Source organism: Hemibagrus wyckioides, linkage group LG18 (assembly GCF_019097595.1).
Source record: "Hemibagrus wyckioides isolate EC202008001 linkage group LG18, SWU_Hwy_1.0, whole genome shotgun sequence".
NCBI lineage: Eukaryota > Metazoa > Chordata > Actinopteri > Siluriformes > Bagridae > Hemibagrus > Hemibagrus wyckioides.
In genome coordinates, this window is record NC_080727.1 from 7,992,501 (window position 1) to 8,015,000 (window position 22,500).

Below are 22,500 nucleotides of genomic sequence, written 5' to 3' on the forward strand. Positions count from 1 at the left end.
TTTTAATACAATTTTAATACAACGTTCCAAAATGCATCTCAAGGCTCATATCCAAAATGGTACAAAGTTGTGTGATAATCCAAGGCCAAAAAAAACCCCATTCATCCTGTTCCTGGATACAAGACCAGAATAAAACTCTTATTAAATATGAAAGAATTTTCAAAAAACCTCTAATTGAATATTGCACATTCAATATATCAAGCATAATCAGGTCTCCTGTTTATGAAACCTCAGCAGCAGTTGAATAATGAATGAATAAGCAAAGCTTTGTAAAATCGATTATTTCACGCTTCTATATCCCAACACACCTCAGAATGATGAAGTTCAGTGAACAGAAAATAATTTGTTTATTTTGCTCAAATGGTTCCAACAATTCAGTATAAGGGCATTTAAAATATGTTAAGCCACACCCAGGACTGACTCTGGGTTTATTTGTGGAAGCTGCTCTTAATCACAAGTTTGTTTTTACATCGAAGTATTCCTTCCAAACTGAGGTTCAACTGCATGCTGCAAAAGGTCATTTGGCAAAATGGTAACCACTATGTTCCTCCATTTGATGTTTATTTATTAACATTTATTGTTATTATTATTATTTTTATTATTATCCATTACTATCAAATCTCAAGAGCCTCCTGGTGGTCCAATGGCAGGATCCCACACTCTCATTGCCGCATCCAGGGTTCGATTCCCAGGCAAGATGCTAACCCAGCCACTGAAGAGTTAGCTCACAGTGCCGGTCCCAAGCCCGGATTTAATGGGAGGGTTGTGTCAGGTAGGGCATCCGGCATAAAACCTGTGCCAAATCGAAACAGGTGGACCAAATGATCCGCTGTGGCGACTCCAGACAGAGAGCAGCCAAAAGAACAACAACAAATCTCAAGAGGTGAAGAACAGCAGGTTGGCATGGGTTGTGTTTTTTTTATGTTCCCAGTGCTAGCTCTTATAGTACAAAGGTGAGCAAATTATACTAAACTTGCCCAAGACCTGTGAAGGGATAAGACTGTCCATCTTCCCAGCCAACCATAACACCCCGTTCCCCACCATCATGAAACCTGATCCAGGAAGTAACATGAATTCTTGTACCAATCATATTACTCAGCATACAACAAAAATCACTATTGATTTTAAGAGAACCAAGAATTGGACCAGTATGGACATCTCCCAGGCTCGCAAGGCAAAATGTCCCCAGGTCCAGAAAAAATTGTGAAAACTATTACTCAGTGTCAATCAGTCAATGTGGAACTTTAAAAATATAAAGATCCACTAAAGACAACATTTGGCAGAGGTCCTTATCCAGAGCAACTAACAATTGATTTCATTTTATACAACTGAGGGTTAAGGTCCTTGCTCAAGGGCCCTACAGTGGCAATTTGGTGGGCTTGGGATTCAAACTCTAAACCTTCTGATCAGTTGTCCAATGCCTTAACTATTTCTCACCAAAGCTGTGAGAAAGTGATGTATTGAAAGGCAACTCTGGTTCCCTGGAGTGAAAAGCTGGGACTGGATCTGGCTGAATCTAAAAGTTGTGCCCCAATTCACCTGGTCCTGTGTGGAGGCCACCTCTCACCATCCCAGAGAGCACAGGTTGCCATGTTGCAGGAGGAATTTGTGTGGAGGAATTTTTATTTGCCTCAGCCAGGTTGCAAGGACCTCACAGAACACCATAATAAGCAATGCAAAGCTCAAAATATGGAAATAGGCACAAAACGAGGTCCACAAAACGAGGTCCATAAAGACATGATTAGCCAAGGTTAGTGTGGAAATTCAGTGTGCTGTACAGATCCCTGACCTCAACTCCACTGAACACCTTTGGGATGAACTGGAACACTGACAATGCACCAGGTCTTCTCATTCAACATGACCTGACATCGTTCATGAATGAACACAAATCCCAACAGCCACGCCCCACTATCTAGTGGAAAGCCTTCCCAGAGTAGTGGAGGCTGTTATAGAAGGAAAGGGGGAACTAAATCTATAACAGGTTGATGTTCATCAAGAACATATAGGTAGATTGGTCAGATGTCCACATATTCTTGACCAAATAACCAAAATAACTGCTCATGCTGTCCAGAATAGAACAAAGCTGGAGACATGAGTTGCAAACATACTGCCTATGATAGAGCATGATTGTGTCATGGTGTTGTGGGAGTCAAGGGTGAGCTGGAAGTAGGAGGAAGTGAGGTGTCTGGCCTTTTTTGTTTGGTGGTGATTACATTCGGTCAATGACACTAGTTGCACTTAACAGAAATTATGAATGCTTTAACTGAATGTAAGGCACAGCTAAAATATCAGAGTAATTTGTTTATGTGGTTTAGATTTCACTTGTAGTGACTGTTGGGTTTCTTGTTAGGCTACAGGGTTGCTCTGCCAGGTATTGACAATCTGTCCTCTTCTGTTTAACATCTACCTTTTCATGCACCTAATCAATTTTTTTTAAATTGATGTACACACCTAAATACTGTAACAAGAGGTTGGTTGTTGACAAAGTGATTGGGTTTTTGCGTGTCACCTGGAAGGCATGTGGCGTGTCGTCCATGCAATAAACACGGAGTGTGTAAATGTCGCCCTCTGAGCTTCCGAACACCGCAATACAAAGTCTTTTCACTGCAGATTCACTGATGGGAATTCCAACCAGAGCATAAAGGCCAGGCTGATCCACAAGCACAAAGCAGCGTCGTGACTCCAGCACGCAGTAACATGAAGAGCTCTCCTCTTTCATCCACATCACATCCTGTCAAAATTACAAAGCATTAAACATGTGTGAAATTTACTGCTTAAGAACATACATACATGATGCATGAAGGATGGAATAAAACACAGAACCTTGTTTTGCAGAACTTCTCCTCAAAGAGAGCTTAAATTTACACAATTTTCTTTGTTTTTTAATTAGTTTATTCTTAGTTTTTAATGATTTCATTTATACAAGTCCCTTTGAATGAGCTGTTACTATATAAACAATAAGCACATTTATGCATAAAATGTGTACGCTATGGTGATGGACCAGTTGTCAGAGGAGGTCAGACAGGAGTCTCCTTGGACAATGATGTTTGCAGATGACATTGTGATCTGTAGTGAGAGCAGGGAGCAGGTGGAGGAAAACCTGAAGAGGTGGAGGTTTGCGCTGGAGAGAAGAGGAATGAAAGTCAGTTGTAGTAAGACTGAGTACATGTGTGTGAATGAAAGGGAGGGAAGTGGAACAGTAAGATTACCGGATGAAGAGGTGAAGAAGGTACAGGAGTTTAAGTACTTGGGGTCAACAGTCCAGAGTAATGGAGAGTGTGGGAAAGAGGTAAAGAAGCGAGTGCAGGCAGGTTGGAATGGGTGGAGAAAGGTGTCGGGAGTTCTGTGTCATGGAAAAATATCAACGAGAATCAAGGGGAAGGTGTACAAGACAGTGGTGAGACCGGCCATGCTGTATGGTTTAGAGAAAGTATCACTGAGACAGAGACAGGAGTCAGAGCTGGAGGTAGCAGAGCTGAAGATGTTGAGGTTCTCTTTGGGAGTGACGAGGTTGGACAGGATTAGGAACGAGTACATCAGAGGGACAGCTCATGTTGGACGTTTGGGGGACAAAGTTAGGGAGGCCAGATTAAGATGGTTTGGACATGTCCAGAGGAAGGAGAGTGAGTATATTGGTAGGAGAATGTTGGACATGGAGCTGCCAGGCAGGAGGCAAAGAGGAAGGCCAAGGAGGAGGCATTTGGATGTAATAAATGAGGATATGAAGCTAGGGGGTGCAAGTGTTGAGGAGAAGATAGGGATAGGTGGAGGGAGATGATTCGCTGTGTCAACCCCTGAAGGGAAAAGCCGAAAGAAGAAGATGCATAAAATCTGTACATTCAGCTCATTACAGGTGATGTAATTATTATTATTGTATACAGTACAAATACCTATCAATAAAGTGTTGGATTATTATATTGAATAGTAACAACAAGGTATTAATCCATATGAGACTTATTTTGTAGACAAACAACATAAGTAACTGTAAAAGACTGTTTATTTCAAATTCATCTCAATAACACTATAATAATATATAAAGGATGGATATAAATCTTAATAGTAGTGTTGGCCATTAAACAAACACACACATGGAAAGTGGACTGAAAAGTAAAAAGTGTTTCTGGCAGTTATATTTGACAGGTTATACTCATACAGGAAGTACCTGTTCATCATGACAGGTTCCTGTTCAAACCTGGAATCAGTTCCTTACTCTTCAAAATTTCAGGCAAACTACATTCACAAGTTGACTAAGTGGGACCAGAACTGAGCAGAACTAATGCAAATACATGCAAAATAACCAGTATAAATTGGGGAGGTAACACAAACACGTGAGAAGACAAAACATAAACAAAGACACATGGCACGGGGTATAAACAAACCCTTGCTGGAACGCCCCCTGGTGTTAATCATAGACAGGTTACTTGTAATTTTCTGGCCACCCGATATAGATGTGAAGACACAACTGATTATAGTTCATGCCTCTGAGGTTGCCAGATAATTCTTAGATAGAGTGTTTCAATAGCATCAACAGCATGGGATATACATAATTTATTTGTCTCTATTTACAGGTTTTTGGTATATTTTTTCAGGGAAAAAAGATTTGGAATTTGGTCTGATCATACCAACCCACAAGTCAGCTTAATTTGAATAAAATACAGTATGTTTTCTCAGTTCCTTTACATATTTTGTTTACAAAAAAGAAACTTTACCACTAGTAACTGAGCAGATTTATAAAGGCATATTTGTATCACAGTCAGGCAGGCTGGCCCATTGTTATTTTAGTGGCAGAAGCTGAAGCGTGTCCTTTTAGGTGGCAAAAAGATTATACTCTTATCAAATTCTTTCTTCTAAATGTATTTACTCAAAGATAGTTCACTAGCTTGAAAGGCAATAATTACAATAATGATAATCAGTATAAATTTGGCCTGCTTGTAAATCAGAGCTTATTAGAGCTATGTAATCATATAACTGAAATTACAGGGGACATTGACCTACTAAAATAATGATAATAATAATAATAGTAATCCTCTGACCTCCCAGTTGTCTCCATGTGTTTTTCTCTTCAGTCTTACACTCCAGTCCTCTGAGACGTCTGCACAGTGCGATATTGTCATGGCGACAGGACACGACAAGATGACACCTAGTGGACCAAATGAGACTTCTGGACCCAAAAGAACCTCATCATCAGAGAGAACACTGAAAGCAAGAAGGGAGAAAATACTGCGTCAATATTATTTATTTTTAACACAGTGTAACGTTCAGGAGACGTCGCCCGAAGCGGGGATCAAAACCGGATCCCCGCGGTAGTCCTGATCTCATGCACACAGTGTATCAGACCCACACACAGGATAAATTAAAGGATAAAGCACTCCTTTATTAACAAAACTCAAACAAGACTCAAACACTGGACAAATAAAACATGAGTTACAAAACATAATGATAACATGGGAACAACAATGACTGACAAAGGACAAGGATACAAAAGGGCTGGTATATATATATATATATATATATATGAGACAAAACATTTGGATAAATGGGGAACAGGTGAAATGGAAGAAAAGTGGAACAATAGGAGGGGCATGGCAGAACACGTGCGGAATACACAAACAAAAAGCAGGCTATGATAAATCACCTGCCAGCACCCCCTCTGGTGGTCAGGCAGGGAACTGTCCCAGTAGCTCCTGACACACAGTATCAAAGATTCAATCTGACTAAGGCTGTGTCTCAAATTGCACATGATGCACTATAGGCCATATAATAATTTGACTATCTAGTACATGGATTTTTGTAGAATAGTGCTCTCAATTCAAATTTTATTCTTAACAAAAATGTCCAAATATTATGACAAGGGTTTTTTTTGTTTTTTTTTTGCATATCCTATCTTGTAAGAAAGCTATGAAGTACCAAAGGTTGGCAGCTTGGCAGTTCTAGGACTTAAACCCCTGACCTTCTGAGCAGTACCCCAGAGCCTTAACTGCCCCTGTGGTATAGCATCAGCAGTATAGCATGTTGTCTTTAGAAGACATCAAATAACAACTGATTCTAGACTAAGCAACATACCAGGCTTCAGGAGCAACAACGTTTTCTTGTGATTTTATGAGGCAACCTGATATTAAAATGATGAAATTGTCCATAACGGTAAACTAAACTGACCCCAGTAAATTTCACAATAAACAAGCACTTTTACTAAAATATTTAAAAAGCAGCACACCTGAAAAACATAAGGGACATCCTGTTGGGTTGTGGGTAATAGTTACAGTTATATGACAATTGTCATATAATGTTTTTTATGCTGATAATGACATCTCCAGATAAATCTCACAGCACTAATATGCAGGAAGAGTCTCTCTTAGACCACTACAAACACAGCAGATCAAAACTGCACATTTGGTATAATTCATCAGGTCTGTGTGTGTGTAAGCATGTGTGTGTGTGCGTGTGTGTGTGTGTGTGTGTGTTTGTGTGTGTGTAAGATCTCCTGGTCAATGGATGCTTTTAAGTGCTCGCTGACATGTCTGCAGACAGATAGAGACGCTTCAGCTTCATTTTAAAGGATCAATATACACACCATTAAGATTTTAGAAAACTACAAAAGTAATGACGGTGGCATGCTGGTGCAGCAGGTAGCATTTCTGCGATCTCAACGATCCAGCGTAGTTTGAACCTGAGCTCTTTGCTTTCGTTTTATTCAACAAGGAAATAAGCAAATAGGGAAAATTGCACTAGCTCTTGAATAAACTGCACTGGTGGTCCAGAATAAAAGGATGTACAAACTCATTTAAAAACCTTTAGGGGGCCTTTAAAAAAAAGACCATTGTCCTTCAAAACTTCCTAATTCCACTTCAGTTCCCAGGCAGTGTTTTGGTCTGTTTATTTTTTCGTTTGTTGATTCATTTAGTCTCAGTAATTACAGGGACGTTGAACAATGATGCTGTGCTTGGCTTTTTTTTGTGTGTGTGTGAGTGTTTGTACAAAGACAATCAACTTGATGAACAAGCAGAAGCTTTTGTTTATGTTGTGGGAGAGAGAGAAATGAGTGAGAGAGAGAGAGAGTTATGCACAGCTGTTTGATTGTAATGATCAGCTAGATATGATAAGATGGTGCCCGGTTACTTGCAGAAAAATATTGGGTTTGTCTTTAGCTTCCATTTGCTGAAGACTGGAAGAAAGGCAGGCTAATAATCAGCTTAATTACTGTGCTTGAAGGTCAGTGCGGTTTGTTCGGTGCTTGATATTTACAGAGTTTATGTATGTACAGGTGTGTGTGTGTGTGTGTATTGTTTTTGTGCTTGTCAGCTGAAGAAATGTTTGTTAATTACTGCGATGTGAAGAACTCGCTAATTCTTATTTACACACACACACAATGCTCAAGGTCAGTCATAGTCCATTTTAATGACAACAACTGCACTGAAACAACTTCAGTAACACAATTAGTACTGTTCTATTGGTGACCATGAAACAAAATTGTTCTCCTTTTTATTCCTTTAGAATTACTGATCATATTAATTTGGACGAGTAAACTAATTGATTCGGCGCTACAGTTCACAATACCACACGCAGTAACTATTCCGGGACTAAGCAGGAATGAACGAATAATACTACAACCAAATTAATATTAACAACTAAGTCACTAGAATGAGCTACTAATGAATTCTGGGTGATTACTCAGAAAGTTAGAATGCATAACTGATTTGTTAGTTTAGTATGGACCAAGCAATAATTACTGAATCTAATCTCTCTCTCTCTCTCTCGCTCTCTCTCTCTCTCTCTCTCTCTCTCTCTCTCTCAGAGGTCTTTGTGTTTGCATACATAAAGTACATTACAAAAAAATATGCACTCAAATGTATGGCTTCACATAATCATGTAATTTAGATGACAGGCAATAATTTTATATCTAAGCTGTAGTATTTACTCTCTCTCTCTCTCTCTCTCTCTGTGCCTATGAGTGTGTAGTAGCAATATCTAACTGATTATTGCATATGAACAGTGTTAATTATGATAATGAATGCAAATATGCAAATCTATTATATAATTACTACACAAACATGCAGGCAAAGCAATTGAGCCTCAAGAGTACAGCATACCATCTGCTGCTTTTACACTTTCCAAGTCCCTTTTATTCTATTTCTCTCTTGTCCCACCCCCCCATCCTCTCCTCTCTTTTATTCTAAATACTTTCTTTTTTCCGTCGTTTTCCCTCTGTAAGCCTTTTGCTCTTATACTGACATATTCCTCACTTCACCCCTGAATGACGTGTCTATCATTCACAATCCTGCTGCTTTAGCTGATACAATTTTGAATGACAGCTCTGCTGAATGGATACTGTTTGACTGACAGCCGGCTGGCTGGGTGTGTTAGGATGTCTGTCTGAGCTCAGTGGATTTGAGTACAAAGTCTTGATGCATCAAAAAGATTTATAGACTTGCTTTAAATAATGAGAAAAAAATCCATTGAAGCAAGTCCAGAATGTGACACGAAGGTGCGGTGGATAGTGCTGCTGTATCACAGACCCAGGGTCTGGGGTTTGGTCCTGATCTTGAGTTATCCACTGTGTTTTGCATGTTTTTTTTTTTCTTGTGTTCATGTCCTCCTAGTGTCCAAAAACATACAATAAGGCTTCTCACATGTGTTAATGACTGTGTGCATGGTGCTTTATGATGGACTTTGGATTTTCCCACCTTGCATCCAGTGCTCCTGGGACTGGCTCTGGAATGAACATGATGCTGACTAAAGTGTAATAACCTTAATTGCATGTCTTAATTATTCTTCGTCCCATTCATTCACCTATTTAGTAGATCTCAGGATCTCAGATTAGTAGTCTCAAGTATCTGGTAAACGGGAAAAGGTTTATGTCATGATTTATCCTTAACCTTTATTAGAAGCATTCCCACAATATGATGCTACCATCACCATGCTTTGTTCCAAGGCCAAAAATTCAGTCCATGAATTTGTAGCTATGTTTTCTAGAAGAAAAAAATTACTTCTTGTTAAACATAAAGTGCTGGAGAAATAAAAAGACAAATTTGTTTATTTATTTAGAACTCTTGGTGAAGACTAATACCATATTTTGAAAGTCCCAGAGCACAACCCAGTATAGCCGAGACAAATCCAGATCAATTTTGATCAATTCTGGAGACTGGACTTGAGTTCTACAGCCTTGCATGTTCTCCCCACCTATGTGTAGGTTTCCTTACACCCTACTAAAACATGGAAACAAGAGTGTGTGAATGTGTGTGTATTGTTCCCTGTGATTGAATGGGTCTCATTCAGGATTGAGGCAAACCTTGCAGTTAAATGAATAAATGGATGAATCTCCTAATCACGGAACTTACATTTTTAAACACACACACACACAAAGAGTTACCTACCTGTCAGACTTGATTGCTCTAAATCCCTGAATGAGTTTAGCCCCCAAAACATACACTAATAGACAGATGCTAGCATAATGAGATTGAAACAATAAAACAGCAGTTAAATCTAGTGTGTGTGTGTGTGTGTGTGTGTGTATTCCTACCAGGTGATTTCCTGATTGATGCTCATGTACATTTCCCAGCTTGTGTCTTCTGGAATTGCCCCATGAGGAATCAGCAAACTCACACCTGCAAACATGCACACACACACACACACATGGCATTTGTACCAAAATACGATGTTTAAATATGATGTTTAAGACATAAGCAGTGCACATGGGCATACACACTAGTCTCTGATCACACACCCACACACACACACACACACGTGACATTTGTACCAAAATACTATATATGTATATAAGACATAAGCAGTGCACATGGGCATACACACTAGTCTCTGATCACACACATGCACACACACACACACCCACACACCCACACACACACACACACACAAACCTGTGTGTGGCAGCACAAGACGACCTCCATTGTGCCCAAAGTGCCCACTGGTCTTGAGTATGTTAGTGGGTGAAGCCATCAGAAACTCTGCCTTTCTGCTTCTCCCCTCAATCATACCATCATGAGGAAATGTAAAGTGTGGAGCTTTGGAGCGAGGAGCTGTTCCCTCTGTCACACCCAGCGACATCATGAAGGAGCTGTGAACTTTGACCTTGACATCAGGTAGTGGGTGGAAAATGAGCTCTTTATCCACCGAGTCAGGAAAACACATGGGGCTTGAATACGACACGGAGCGACCTGGATTCATCAGTAGAGGGTTACCTGGAGAGGAGAGGTATCAGGAGATAGAAGAGGAAATGATCTTGGGACTGGGGAAATGTTTCTGCTACTACAACTAACAACAACAAATCTAACAGAAACCTGGCTAAAGTACGTTTCACAAGAAAATCAAATTAGTTTTACACTTCAGCAGTAACTGAATGATGATAAACCTCCTAAAGTTGATATAAATCATTTACACTGTGTCTTCAATGGAAGTCCATTAGAAGGAAAAAAGATATGAAACCAAAGAGTCCTGGTCCTGCATGCTGAGTAAAATACCTATTAAACTGACAGCTTCAGCAGCTATACAGCCACACTTTGTATTAGCATATGCCATAATATTATTATTCTAGTTTTCTGCAAATATATTAATGACACAATAATATGATCACAACGCCAGTGCAGGAAAAGAAACCTGTAGGAAATCTGCATGTGCTGTCTGAAGGTGACAGGTTTAATAGTGAGATTTTATTATTGACACCAAACTGAGAAGCAAACTTTGTGAATGGGGATTCTAGATCAGATTCTGACCCATGCTTGTTTATAAAAGATTTGAAATGGGCTACACTTTGGTGTTTCGAGTGCTCACATACAATCATAAGCTCTTTTCTATGTACTAGAGGTGGAATGATACATTAAGGCATGATGTATTGCATCACAACTTTGACGATATGCTTAGTGGACATCTGCATTCATATAATTATGCATTTCAGGCAATTCCATTGTTCTGAACACCCAAGGTCTCAATACTCAAATCTCATCGAGTTGAAATATACAATCACCATCCATTTTAATATGAATTCCTGTACATCTGCTCATATATGCAGATATCCAATCAGCCAACCATGCGGCAGCAACGCAATGCTTACAATCATACAGATACAGGTCAAGAGCTTCAGTTGGTCAGGGATCAGAATGAGGAAAAATGTGCTGTGGTTCAGTTGTTGGTACCAGATGTGCCGGTTTGAGTATTTCAGAAATTGCTGATCTCCTGGGAATTTCACACAAGTTTAGGCGGAATGCGGCGAGAACCAAAAAACACTGTGTGAGTGACAGTTCTGCGGGTGGAAATGCCTCGTTGATAAGAGAGGACAAGAGGAAAATGCCTCGAATGATTTGAGCTGCCAGTCTGTGATCTATGGTGCTTGAAAAAGAGGCCATGGAAACGGGCATTTTAGCTGACTTTGGAGCTCTATTTCAGTTACACAACTCATCATGTTTCAGTCGATCATTTTTTAAAGGTCCATAGGTCAGATACTTTGATTATTGAATCGAAACTTTGTGGAGAAATTATAAATATATTCCTTTATTCTTTTTTATTCCTCCTTATGGTGACCTTGTGGTACATTTTGTTTATAATGTTAAACCTTTGTTTGTATCAATATTTTATTTCGCTGTATAGAGATGAAAATGCAATTTTTTTGTATTATTTATTATATTATATATTATATTAAATTTTTCTTTAAATTTCCTTTGTTTTTCCCAAATTTCTTCTTTCTTCAACCCATCCCTGGTAAAGCAAAAATACATGAGGTAAACTGGGAACAAAGAAATTATGCAATGATCACTAATAACAGCATGAAGATGTTTCCATAATGTTGTTAACAATGTTTTCTGTCAACAAAATAAGAACATTCAGCAAATATCTATAAGGATGTTCCACGCATGTTGTGTTCACAGTGTTTATGAAAAGTCAGCAAATATTAATCATATTAATCATAAGCACATAATGCTACGAATAGTTCTATGAGCGTTATCTCTCCACAAGATGAGAAAATCCATCAAATACTAAAATAATAAATCTCTGAATTTAGTCACAATTGTTCTTCAAATTTTCGCAAATTAAATCAAATCATGAATGCAGTATCATGAAATCTTGGTGTAGCATTATTATATAAATGACTTCAAGAAAGAAAAATGTCAATTAATTTAGGAATGACTGTTTAGAGATACCATAATGTAAGGAATAACAGGAACTAGTGTGTATTGTAGATGTTCCACAACATTAAATATTCTTGCATGACATCATTCTTTAACAAATATTTAACAAACTCTAATAATTGAAGAATGTTTGTGGGATTCTTGCTGAAGAACCGACGTAACTTCAAACTAATCTTGCCAACTTTCAGACGCTTCATGCTACAAGTGTGAGCAGACAAAACATTTTAGTCAGAAAAGAAAACAGTTGAGGCACAACTCAACGAAGTACTACGATAAAAGAAACGGAGTGACCTAGATTTACCCTGACTTAATCATCCTTTGAAAAGCATGACAGATTTTTAAACCTCTGCATTAATATTGCTCTTGCTCATTTTTGAGAGATATGACCATTGTGGATGATGAGGTCAAAACATATCAGACAGAAAAACGTGTTCTTGCAAGCTGAGTGAAATCTTTTGTCGAGAAGTTGTCACGAGTTTGTCTCAGATTCTGTGTGAACAATGCAAGTGTGAAATATATGGAAGGGAAATTGAAAGGGAAATTATTCGGGGTTAGTACAGATCTTTGCACTAAGATACTATGATAAATTGGCCAAACTCTACTCAAATGATTAAAAAAAAAACCAACATCCCGTGGTCTATGAACTATAAAGCAAGATTTTTCCTGTTGAAAATGGTGGAACATGAATTAACCTGGTGGAATTCTAAAGGTTATATCTGTCAAATCTCTCATAGAACTTTCTGGAGCTGAACCCCTTCTGAACAAATAAAATGCTGACTATGGATGAAATAAAAACACAGTGGATTTGTTGGTATCTGAATACAATCCTTTACCAGGCTAAAGCTTACGCAGTGGTGGCTCAAGTGGTTAAGGCTCAGGGTCATTGACTGGAAGATTGGGGGTTCAAGTTGCCACTGTTGGGCCCTTGAGCTAGGCCCTTAACCGTGTATGCTCCAGGGGCGCTGTATCATGGCTGACCCTGTGCTCTGACCCAAGCCTCCAAGGCTGGGCTATGTGAAGAAAGAATTTCACTGTGCTGTAACGTACATGTGACAAATAAAGGCTGTTTCTATTTTCCAATAACAACACATCCTGAAGTGTGTTGTTTAACTTATACCCCACAAATTACCAGTGATTGCAATATTTATTTACTTAAAAAAATTAAATGTCACACTGTTTATCCATTAATAATAATGTTTAATGCTGTGGAATGCTCATGAAACAAGGTATGTCCTGCTATCACATGATCAGATTGTGTTCTTGAATATAATAAAAAAATGGAACTTGTTTCAAAAAAATCATAAAGTGCAGTGCAACCTGCCTTGAGGAGTGTATAACAGCAGAAAGCTACAGTATAGTTATAGCTTTACTTCTTAAAAAAAAATGCTAACAATCCTCTCACAAGAAATTCCAAATATTGATAACTTCACATTTCTTAAATCATAGTTGCAGTGTAGTGCTTCGTTCAGAGCGGTACTGTTCTAGAAAATCAAATAGTACCTTCTAAAAACAGTGAGAATAATGTGGTATAAATTTCATCGTTCAACCCTTTCCTTAGTGAATTATCTTACTGAGTACATGCTCAAGTCCATTGTCTTTATGCATGGAATACATGATTCACTGGCTACCTAGACTTACCTGAGACATTGCAGACAAAGTTGCCTTAGCGTGGAAAACATTTTTTTTTCCCTACCTGACCTCCACTGTCTACTTCATAAGAGGATTTAAGTAGTGTCATGTAGAAAGGGAGCTCCTGCGAAAGGTAGCATGATGTGGAAAGCAGCTCAAGATCTAAATATGGCTCTTTAAATCCATCTAATGTGTTTTCTGAAATGAATCTTTAACCCATCCCTGGCAAAACAACAATACTGGGACCAAACAAAGAAACGATGTAATGATCACTAATAACAGCATAAAGATGTTTCCATAATGTTAAGAATGTTTTCTATTAACAATATAAAAACATTCAGCAAAGATCGTAATGATGTTCCAGGCATGTTGTTCTCACTATGTTTATGAAAAGTCAGCAAATATTAATCACATCATAAGCACATAATGCTATGAGTGTTTTCTCTCCACAATATTCGAAAGTCCATCAAATACCAAGAACACCCTATTAATTCTCTAAGAACATTGCTGAAAAACATTTTCCCTTATCAATATCAGAATGTTACTCAAGTACAAATATCATCATAAGGTTGTTCCAAGAACATTGTCCTTAAAAATGTTGTCTTTCAACATTGTGAGAACATATATCTAACATTCATAATGTCCTAAGAGCGTCAAGTTTAATAACGTTTTGTCCTAACGTTTACCAAGCGATAGTGTCAAGTTGTAGGGGGAAATGCTGTCAAAGTTCGGGCTCAAACCCGGAACTCCACCAAGAGCTCGAGCCCTAACTTTACCAAAAATCAGACCCAGGTGCAGGATGAAACTCAACTAGAATTTTATTAACACAAAACAAATCTAACAACACAAAGTGACTTGGACATGACATAAAATAAACAAGACATGAGAACACAATGGCATCATTTAAAACACGCAACAACCTGCCGAAAAAAACCAACACGACTGTACAATGACTTGACAAAGACAGATACAAGAGGGCAGGTATATGTGGGGTAAAACATTAGGATAAATGGGAATCGGGTAACAAGGCAGGAAACAGAACAATAGGAAGAGCATGGTACAACATGTGGGAAATCACAACATAAACACATATCATGAAAACAAGCTGCCAGCACTCCCTCTGGTGGTCTGGAAGGGAAATGTTCCAATGAGACAAACTCAGCAGTTAAGCGTGCGAGCCTGTTCTTAAGCTCAAATATGTCGTCTATACATAGTGATTCCCCCATTTCCACCACTGAACCTTTGAGTGCAGCCAGCTTGGTATCTGAAACGTCTTTGTCATTTGCCAGTTGTGTTTTAACTGATTGTAGGTCAGCTCTAATTGTGGACAAATTATCCCCCAGTGCCACTCAAAGTTCAGTTTTTAAGATCTCTTGATTTAACTAGCTTAATAGTTTGAACTGCAAGGACTCAGAATCAATAACCTGCATGACTTCCCTCAGAGAGGTAGAGCCATGGGGTGGAGATGAAGACCCTAGATCCAGGGTTGCTACCTGTGAAGCAGGCCTCAGTTTTTGGGTTATTGTGGGGCGGGTTTGGGGGTTTTTATAGGCCATGATCAGATGTCTGGGGTTTGAAAAAAGTGTGCACAAAACACACTGGGGTAAGTATGCCGAAAAAGGTTGCGCGCTACACTGATCAGGCATAACATTTTGACCACCTGCTTAATATTGTGTTGGTCCCTGTTTGCTGCCAAAACAGCCCTGACACCTTTCTGTCAGAACCAGCATTAACGTCTTTAGCAATTTGGGCAACAGTATCTCGTCTGTTCGAGCGGATCACACGGGCCAGCCTTTGTTCCCCACATGCATCAGTGATCCTTGGCCGCCCATGACCCTGTTGCCAGTTCACCACTGTTCCTTCCTTGGACCAATTTCGAGAGATACTGACCACTGCAGACCGGGAACACCCCACAAGAGCTGCAGTTTTAGAAATGCTCTGATCTAGACATCACAATTTGGCCCTTATCAAATTCGCTCAAATCCTTACGCTTGGCCATATTTCCTGCTTCTAACACATCATCTTTGAGGATAAAATGTTGCTGAATATATCCCATCCACTAACAGTATGATGAGGAGATAATCAGTGTTATTCACTTCACCTGTCAATGCTCATAATGTTATGCCTGATCGATGTAAAATAAAACATGAAATCTGCTGGAATCTCTAATCACACGTGTTTCTCCATTGGCTGCTCAGCAACGCCCCCTAAAGGGAAATGTTCCAAGTTCCTGACAGCTTGTGAACATTATGGCAACATTCTCTGTTGTGAGGGGAAGTGAGGTGAGTTAGTATGACCGATGTCTTGCCTCTGCAGAAAACGATCTGACCACTTCATCGCACAAGTGTTTAGATTCCCAGTTAGGGAAACTGTAAAAGTGAGAAAAACCATCATGCACGTAGAGAAATGGCTCTATAAGGAATATGATACAGATTTGCAATCTGGCTCGGTTTACAGCAGTGTGTCCATCTCCTAACATAAACTGATCATTTCAAAACCCTGGCATCATATTTTTTTTTTTTTGCAATTTTCCTTTATTCTTCCACCAGATTGTTTACGATCAGTATGAGGTGGATAAAATGAGCTGTTCTGGGAAGATTCAATTCTACATTCCTGCTATAACGTTCCCTGAAGAAGTGTTCTGGTACTACAGCAACAATATCACAGAAATCATCCCCAAGCTACATCTTCTCAGCCAGACACTTCAGTGTTTTGCCAGAAATCTGGGGATAGCACAGTGAGAGGCATGTTTAATGTGTGTGTGTGTGTGTGTGTCTGTTTGTGCGTGTGACAGAGAGAGATATTCTACGAGAGTTGATTATCTTATGAACTTATCTGGTTCACAGTGTTTTGTAGGTCTGACGCATTCCAGTGACTGACATATTTTTTCGAAGTCTCTTTTTTGTTGTTATTGTTGGTGGTTTTGTTATTCATCCCTTAGCTGTGCTATGTTCTATTCTTCTATGCCATTACACTGGTTGCAGGGGCATTTGCAGATGAAATTTGATATTCATGGAAACAGAAAAATTCTAAGAGTGCTCCTGAGTTCAGGGAAATTTACCTAGGAGGAGATTATTAAAGATGTAAGTCTTGACTGTTTCAAATCGTATATAATTAGCAAAAAATTAATATTTATATAAATCAAACACATACACACTCGCGAATCCTCGGGCCGTTATATTAATGATTGAATCTTTAAAGAAAACAATTAAAAAAAAAAAGAAGTCAATCAATAAATAGAGTCAAGGCTAGACAAACAAGTCTAGCCGTTTAATTGTTGTTTTTGTTCTTTCAGCTGCTCCCTGTTCGAAGTCGCTACAGCGGATCATTTGGTCCACGTTTTGATTTGGCACAGGTTTTACGCCGGATGACCTTCCTGACGCAACCCTCCCATTTTAATCCGGGCTTGGGATCGGCACTGAGAGTTAGTCTAGCCATTTAATTAAGGTGAAAAAATAATGACACTATATTCACCCTATTTATTTATGTTTAATTGTCATTTTGTTATTTTTGGCTTTGCCTTTTATGGACATTTTTTGTCACAGGAAAAATCAGTGGTGCCAAAACCTTTGGAATTTGTAGAAAAAAAATTGCACACGATTAAAAAAAATATTATAATTTATAATAGTTTATTATTTAGTATAAAAATCTGTGTATGTAATGTGATACACTATGTTTTTCATTAAATAAATAATTACAAATAGCTTCAATACTCAGGTCTATGGGTTGTGGTATATCACATAAGGGATTTTTAATTGCTACCAACATTAAAAATATGTTCTGCTTATTATACACAAGGTCACGAGAACCTGTAGTCCATCCCAGAGGACTTGAGGTACAAGGAAAGGGACACCCTCTGTGGGATGCAATCCCATCGCAGGACACAATCACACACTATAGACAATTTAGAAATACTCATGAGCATACAACGCATGTCTCTGGACTGGATGAGGCAACCAGAGCACCTGGAGGAAACCCCTGATGCACGTGTAGATCACGCAATCTCTGCATACACTGGTCAGAGGTGAGAATCGAACCTCCGACCTCAGAGAACATACTATCCACTAAACATTCCTTACTGAAGTTAATGGTATGTGAAGTGTACTGTAGGCTTAGCAATAATTATGTCACTATGTCAGTGGAAGGCTCTCAGGTTTGTGATAGCAGTAGAGTTTAATGATTTGATGAAGTGTGTAACTGTGCATTGAAAGTGTTGGCAAACAGATTTAGTGGTGTGTGTATTTCCATGTCTGGGTGCATTACAGACAGCTTGATGGCAATAAAGTGTAGTTTTCTTGCTGGAGGTTTGTGGTGTGTCTGTGTGATGGCTATGCATACATTTTAGTAGAGCAGGTGGTAGAATTTAGAGGTGTGTGTGTGAGTCTGATGATGGCACATTTTAGTGTGTGTCTGGGTGCACACGGATGGCAGTGAAGTTTAGTGCTTGTGATGATGGTGGAAGAATCTAATGGCGTGTGTGTGTGTGTGTGTGTTTGTCTGTCTGCAGATGTGTGTAGTAAAGTTAATAGTGTTTTGTGCATGATAGTGGGTTTAAAGCGTGTGTGTATGTGTGTGTCTGCAGATGTGTGCAGTAAAGTTTAGTAGTGTTTTATGCATGATAGTGGCTTTTAAGAGTGTGTGTGTGTCTGCAGATGTGTGTAGTAAAGGGTAGTGCTATTTTGTGCATGATAGTGGTTTTTGAGAGAGAGAGAGAGAGAGAGAGAGAGATAGTTTGTGTGTATGTGTGTTTGTGTGTGTGTTTGCAGATGTATGCAGTAATATTTAGTAGTGTTTTGTGCATGACAGTGCATTTTAAATGTGCGTGTGTGTGTGTGTGTGTGTGTACGCGCTACATGTTCTTCTGCTACATCAGTAAACAAACTGCATTACAGAACTCCATCACCATCATATCCTCCAACTGGGAGTGTTTGCACAAAGCAGAAAAGAAGAACTTAGAGCTTAGAGTATGTGTGTGTGTTTTGTGTACGTGTGTGTGTGTGTGTGTGTTCAGATACACAGTACAAAGCTATTACTAAGTAATGATTTTGATAACTGCCTTTTGGGGCACTATTACCCTGCAGTGGCACCAACAGATAGAAACGGTTGTGTTGTGTTGTGTTGTGTCCTCCAAAATGAGAATGAGCACCTGATTAAGTTAAGTTTATATTTCGGAGGCAAATCACCAGTGATTGCTAATAAATCTTCATAAATGATGCTCACTTGTGACAAATAACATTTATATGTATTTATTTATACTAAAATTTATACTGTTTAATGAAACATAAAACTGTCAAACATTTGACAGATTTCTGACTCCCCCAGAAATACTTCCAGGTTTCATTTCCATCTCTTACGTTATCTACTGTACAGTCTATGACTTCCACATTATTTTGTCAGTTAATCTAATATTTGTAAGATTTCTGCATAAAAAATATCAGGGTAGATTTTTTTTAAGAAAAATTCAAAAATAGTTCTCTAAACCTCTGTGTCCCGCAGATCTGGTTGCCTTTGACTAGAAATGTGTATGTATACATCATATGGCAGCTTATATACATCAAATATCATAACTTCAGGTATGTAAAAGTCTATATAGTGACTAGTGACTAGCAGAAGCCATAGCTAATGAGGTGAGAAAGAAGGTTCACAGGCAAACATGAACGAATATTCACTATAGTGAATAGTTCAATATAGCGATCAGTTCATCATAATGATGAGTTCAATATTTCACTGTCACTACGAAGTTATTTTATACTTATAACACTTTATAATACTGAGCAAACACATAGCTCATATACTGCATCCCAAACTGTTTGCTACCCTACCAAATAGTATGCCATTAGTATTCTATTGGTATCACTTACTGCCTACTACCTAGGTTAACTACTTAGTGTATGCTGTGCAATTTGGAACCTGACAATGGCTTCCTGTCTATATCTGTGCTGTGAGGAACTGAGTAAGTAGCTTTCAATACCATTTTTACTAGGCAAATCGTACATGCTGTATCTTTCACATTTTTAATCAATCAATTAAGTAATCAAAGTTATTAAGTCATGGTCTTACCCTGGGTGTTGCCCTTAAAGCTGAAGGACTGGAATCCTCCAGTGAGCACAGAAGCGTCTATAGCATCAACGCCGCACTCACTGTGGCTCCGCCTATACAGTGTGACAATGACGATCAGCATCACCACGGCGACTGCACCTCCTCCCAGGCCTGAGTATAAAGCCACATCACTGCTGACCTCTGCCTCCGCTGATGGACAGATACAAGAAGGAATATGAACATATACATTATCACATCGGAAATGCCAGTTTGTTAGGAAGTTGGGGTCAGAGTGCAGGGTCAGCGGTTTAAGGGCCTTGCTTATGGGCCCAACATTGGTAGCTTGGGGGTGCTGGAGCGTGAACCCCCATCCTTCTGATCAGTAACTTAGAGCCTATTGCCACCACACATAGATAGATAGACCTCAATTAAATCCAAGCCTTCCTCCCAGCTTACATATTTGAAATTTGGACTTTGACCCTGCTCATGCTTTCTTCCTGTTCATCTTTTCTGACCCTTATTATGGAATTTAACACTGCTTCTTGTATGGTTAAAAGTCTCATGTTTCAAAATGTTTCTTACCTTGAGGAACCTTTAAATCATGCAGGAGATTTTGATCTGCAAGTAGACAAAGACACACACACACACACATACACACACACACTGATAAGCAAATGCAATGCTTAGGAACAAATTTTTGGATTTCTAATTTTTGTAGACTAGCCCAATCTGGCAACCCCGTCATTAACTGCCCTGTCTGTTCTGTTCCCCCACTGAAAATGTTCACAGAGTGACCATAGGGCAGGAAAAGTGAAATGAAAACTCTAGCAAGTTATAGCATTTGGTAGACACTTTAATCCAGAGCGACTTACAGAAGAGCTTTAAGTCTCTACATTTTACAGATGAACTGATTATAATGAGGAAAGTACTGACGAATACACACCTTGAGTACACAGATCTCCAGTGCAGTTCTCTGTGTCCAGCGCACTTCCGTCACACACCTTTCCTCCATGTTTGGGCTCTGGGTTTACACACTCTCTACCTCGCCAACGTTCACATTCTGAACTGCACACAGACCAGAGAGACCACACGGACCAGCCACCATCCACTACACCCACACACACACACACACACACGCACACACACACACACACAACACGCTTGCATTATTACTCTCACACTTTAAGTCAGGTCTCCAAACACTTTCCTTGCCTCTCCATGTTTAATCCCACATCAGTTACATTCTGTACATTTAGCTCACAGGGTAAACATCTCATTCTCATATTTTTCCTTCTCTCCAGCTGATAAATTATCATTTTATTAATATAAAATATTTAATGATATTGGACCTAAATTACGAAGTACCTATGGTGCTACAGCACCTAAATGACTACAATTTTCCTCCAGTAAAGTCAGCTTTATTTAGTAGAGAAATAAATTAGTAATTGGTAAGTACACACACACATACACACACACACACACACACACACTATAAGAGAGATCATTCCACATTAGACATTAAAAATGTGAAGCTGATGGTTCAAGGTCAAAAAAACAGAATGTTCTGAAGATCCACTTTCTGATGAGATTTTTATGGATGTGTTTCTTCAATGAGGTTCAAGCTGAGGTCATCAGACATAGCCGGTGTTCTGCATTTAACCCCACTAAATGGCTATTTTTATTTTATTAATATTTAATTGCATTAAACTGATTTTTAAAAAAAGACTTTTACAATTATTCAGTCTATCTACATAAAAGAAGTTAAAACAAGTAGATATGGGAAATTGTCTGGCAATTTTGCTGTACTTTTAGAGACACACACACACACCCACCCACCCACACACATACACATACACACACTCACACACACACTGACAGCTCACCTGGACAGGGTGAGGAGCAGCTGCTCTTCTGTACTGAAACACCTTCACAGAATGCTCCTCCGTTTAGTGGAGCCGGATTGGTGCACGTGCGTGTTCGTTTTATAAAACCCCGCCCACACGGCACACTACAATCTGACCAGTCAGACCATAATGACCACCCTCCATTCACTAACAAATGAAGGAAAAAATGAGAGATTGACAAGTGGGATTATGACAGCATAGAAAAGATACATAATTATATACTATACTATGATGTACTAAGATGATCTTGAGAGTTGCTCTCTCTCTCTCTCTCTCTCTTAAACACACACACACACACACACCTTTCATTACTGACAGTCTTTTTGAAGTCTTAATAAAGAAAATTAAACAAAATGTAAAGTACTAGGGTTTCATCGAAGTAATTCGTCTGTCGTTTGCTGCCTTTCACAAAACAACCCTAAAAACATCAGTTAAAAAAAGAAAGGAAAATTCTGTCTTCTAGAAAAAAACACATCAACTCTCTCTGAAAAAAGCCACGACTCATGTGTGGCAGGGAGACATTTATAATGCCAAAATCTCAAACTAAATTACACTTAGAAGCTATCACACTTGACTTATATTATACTTTTAAGCTCTAGCCCACTATCTAGTGTGAAATTTAACCCTTAAATAGATAGTTGGGATTCGAAAACATACAGTCATCCAGCTTAAATAGTAGGCATACCTCTAAGTGTGTTGACAATCTCAAAAACCACACAAAAAATCTAAAAGTAGCCAAAAAAAGAGACACATTTTCTTCTTTTCTTTAAGTTATGCATTCAAAAAAAGCA

The 22,500-nt window shown here is 38.9% G+C and overlaps 1 protein-coding gene across 1 annotated transcript in view; it reads right to left on the reverse strand.

The window, feature by feature from the left end:
- The window catches only part of unc5da (unc-5 netrin receptor Da), a 219,375-nt gene that overhangs the window by 12,765 nt on the left and 184,110 nt on the right, over positions 1–22,500 (reverse strand). The window contains exons 6-13 of the mRNA XM_058414709.1: positions 21,689–21,856; positions 20,749–20,913; positions 20,388–20,423; positions 19,827–20,015; positions 9,876–10,196; positions 9,518–9,602; positions 5,034–5,196; positions 2,510–2,731 (exon numbers count right to left, since the gene is read on the reverse strand). Coding sequence (XP_058270692.1) covers positions 2,510–2,731; positions 5,034–5,196; positions 9,518–9,602; positions 9,876–10,196; positions 19,827–20,015; positions 20,388–20,423; positions 20,749–20,913; positions 21,689–21,856 — 1,349 coding nt within the window. The remainder of the gene's footprint in view (positions 1–2,509; positions 2,732–5,033; positions 5,197–9,517; positions 9,603–9,875; positions 10,197–19,826; positions 20,016–20,387; positions 20,424–20,748; positions 20,914–21,688; positions 21,857–22,500) is intronic.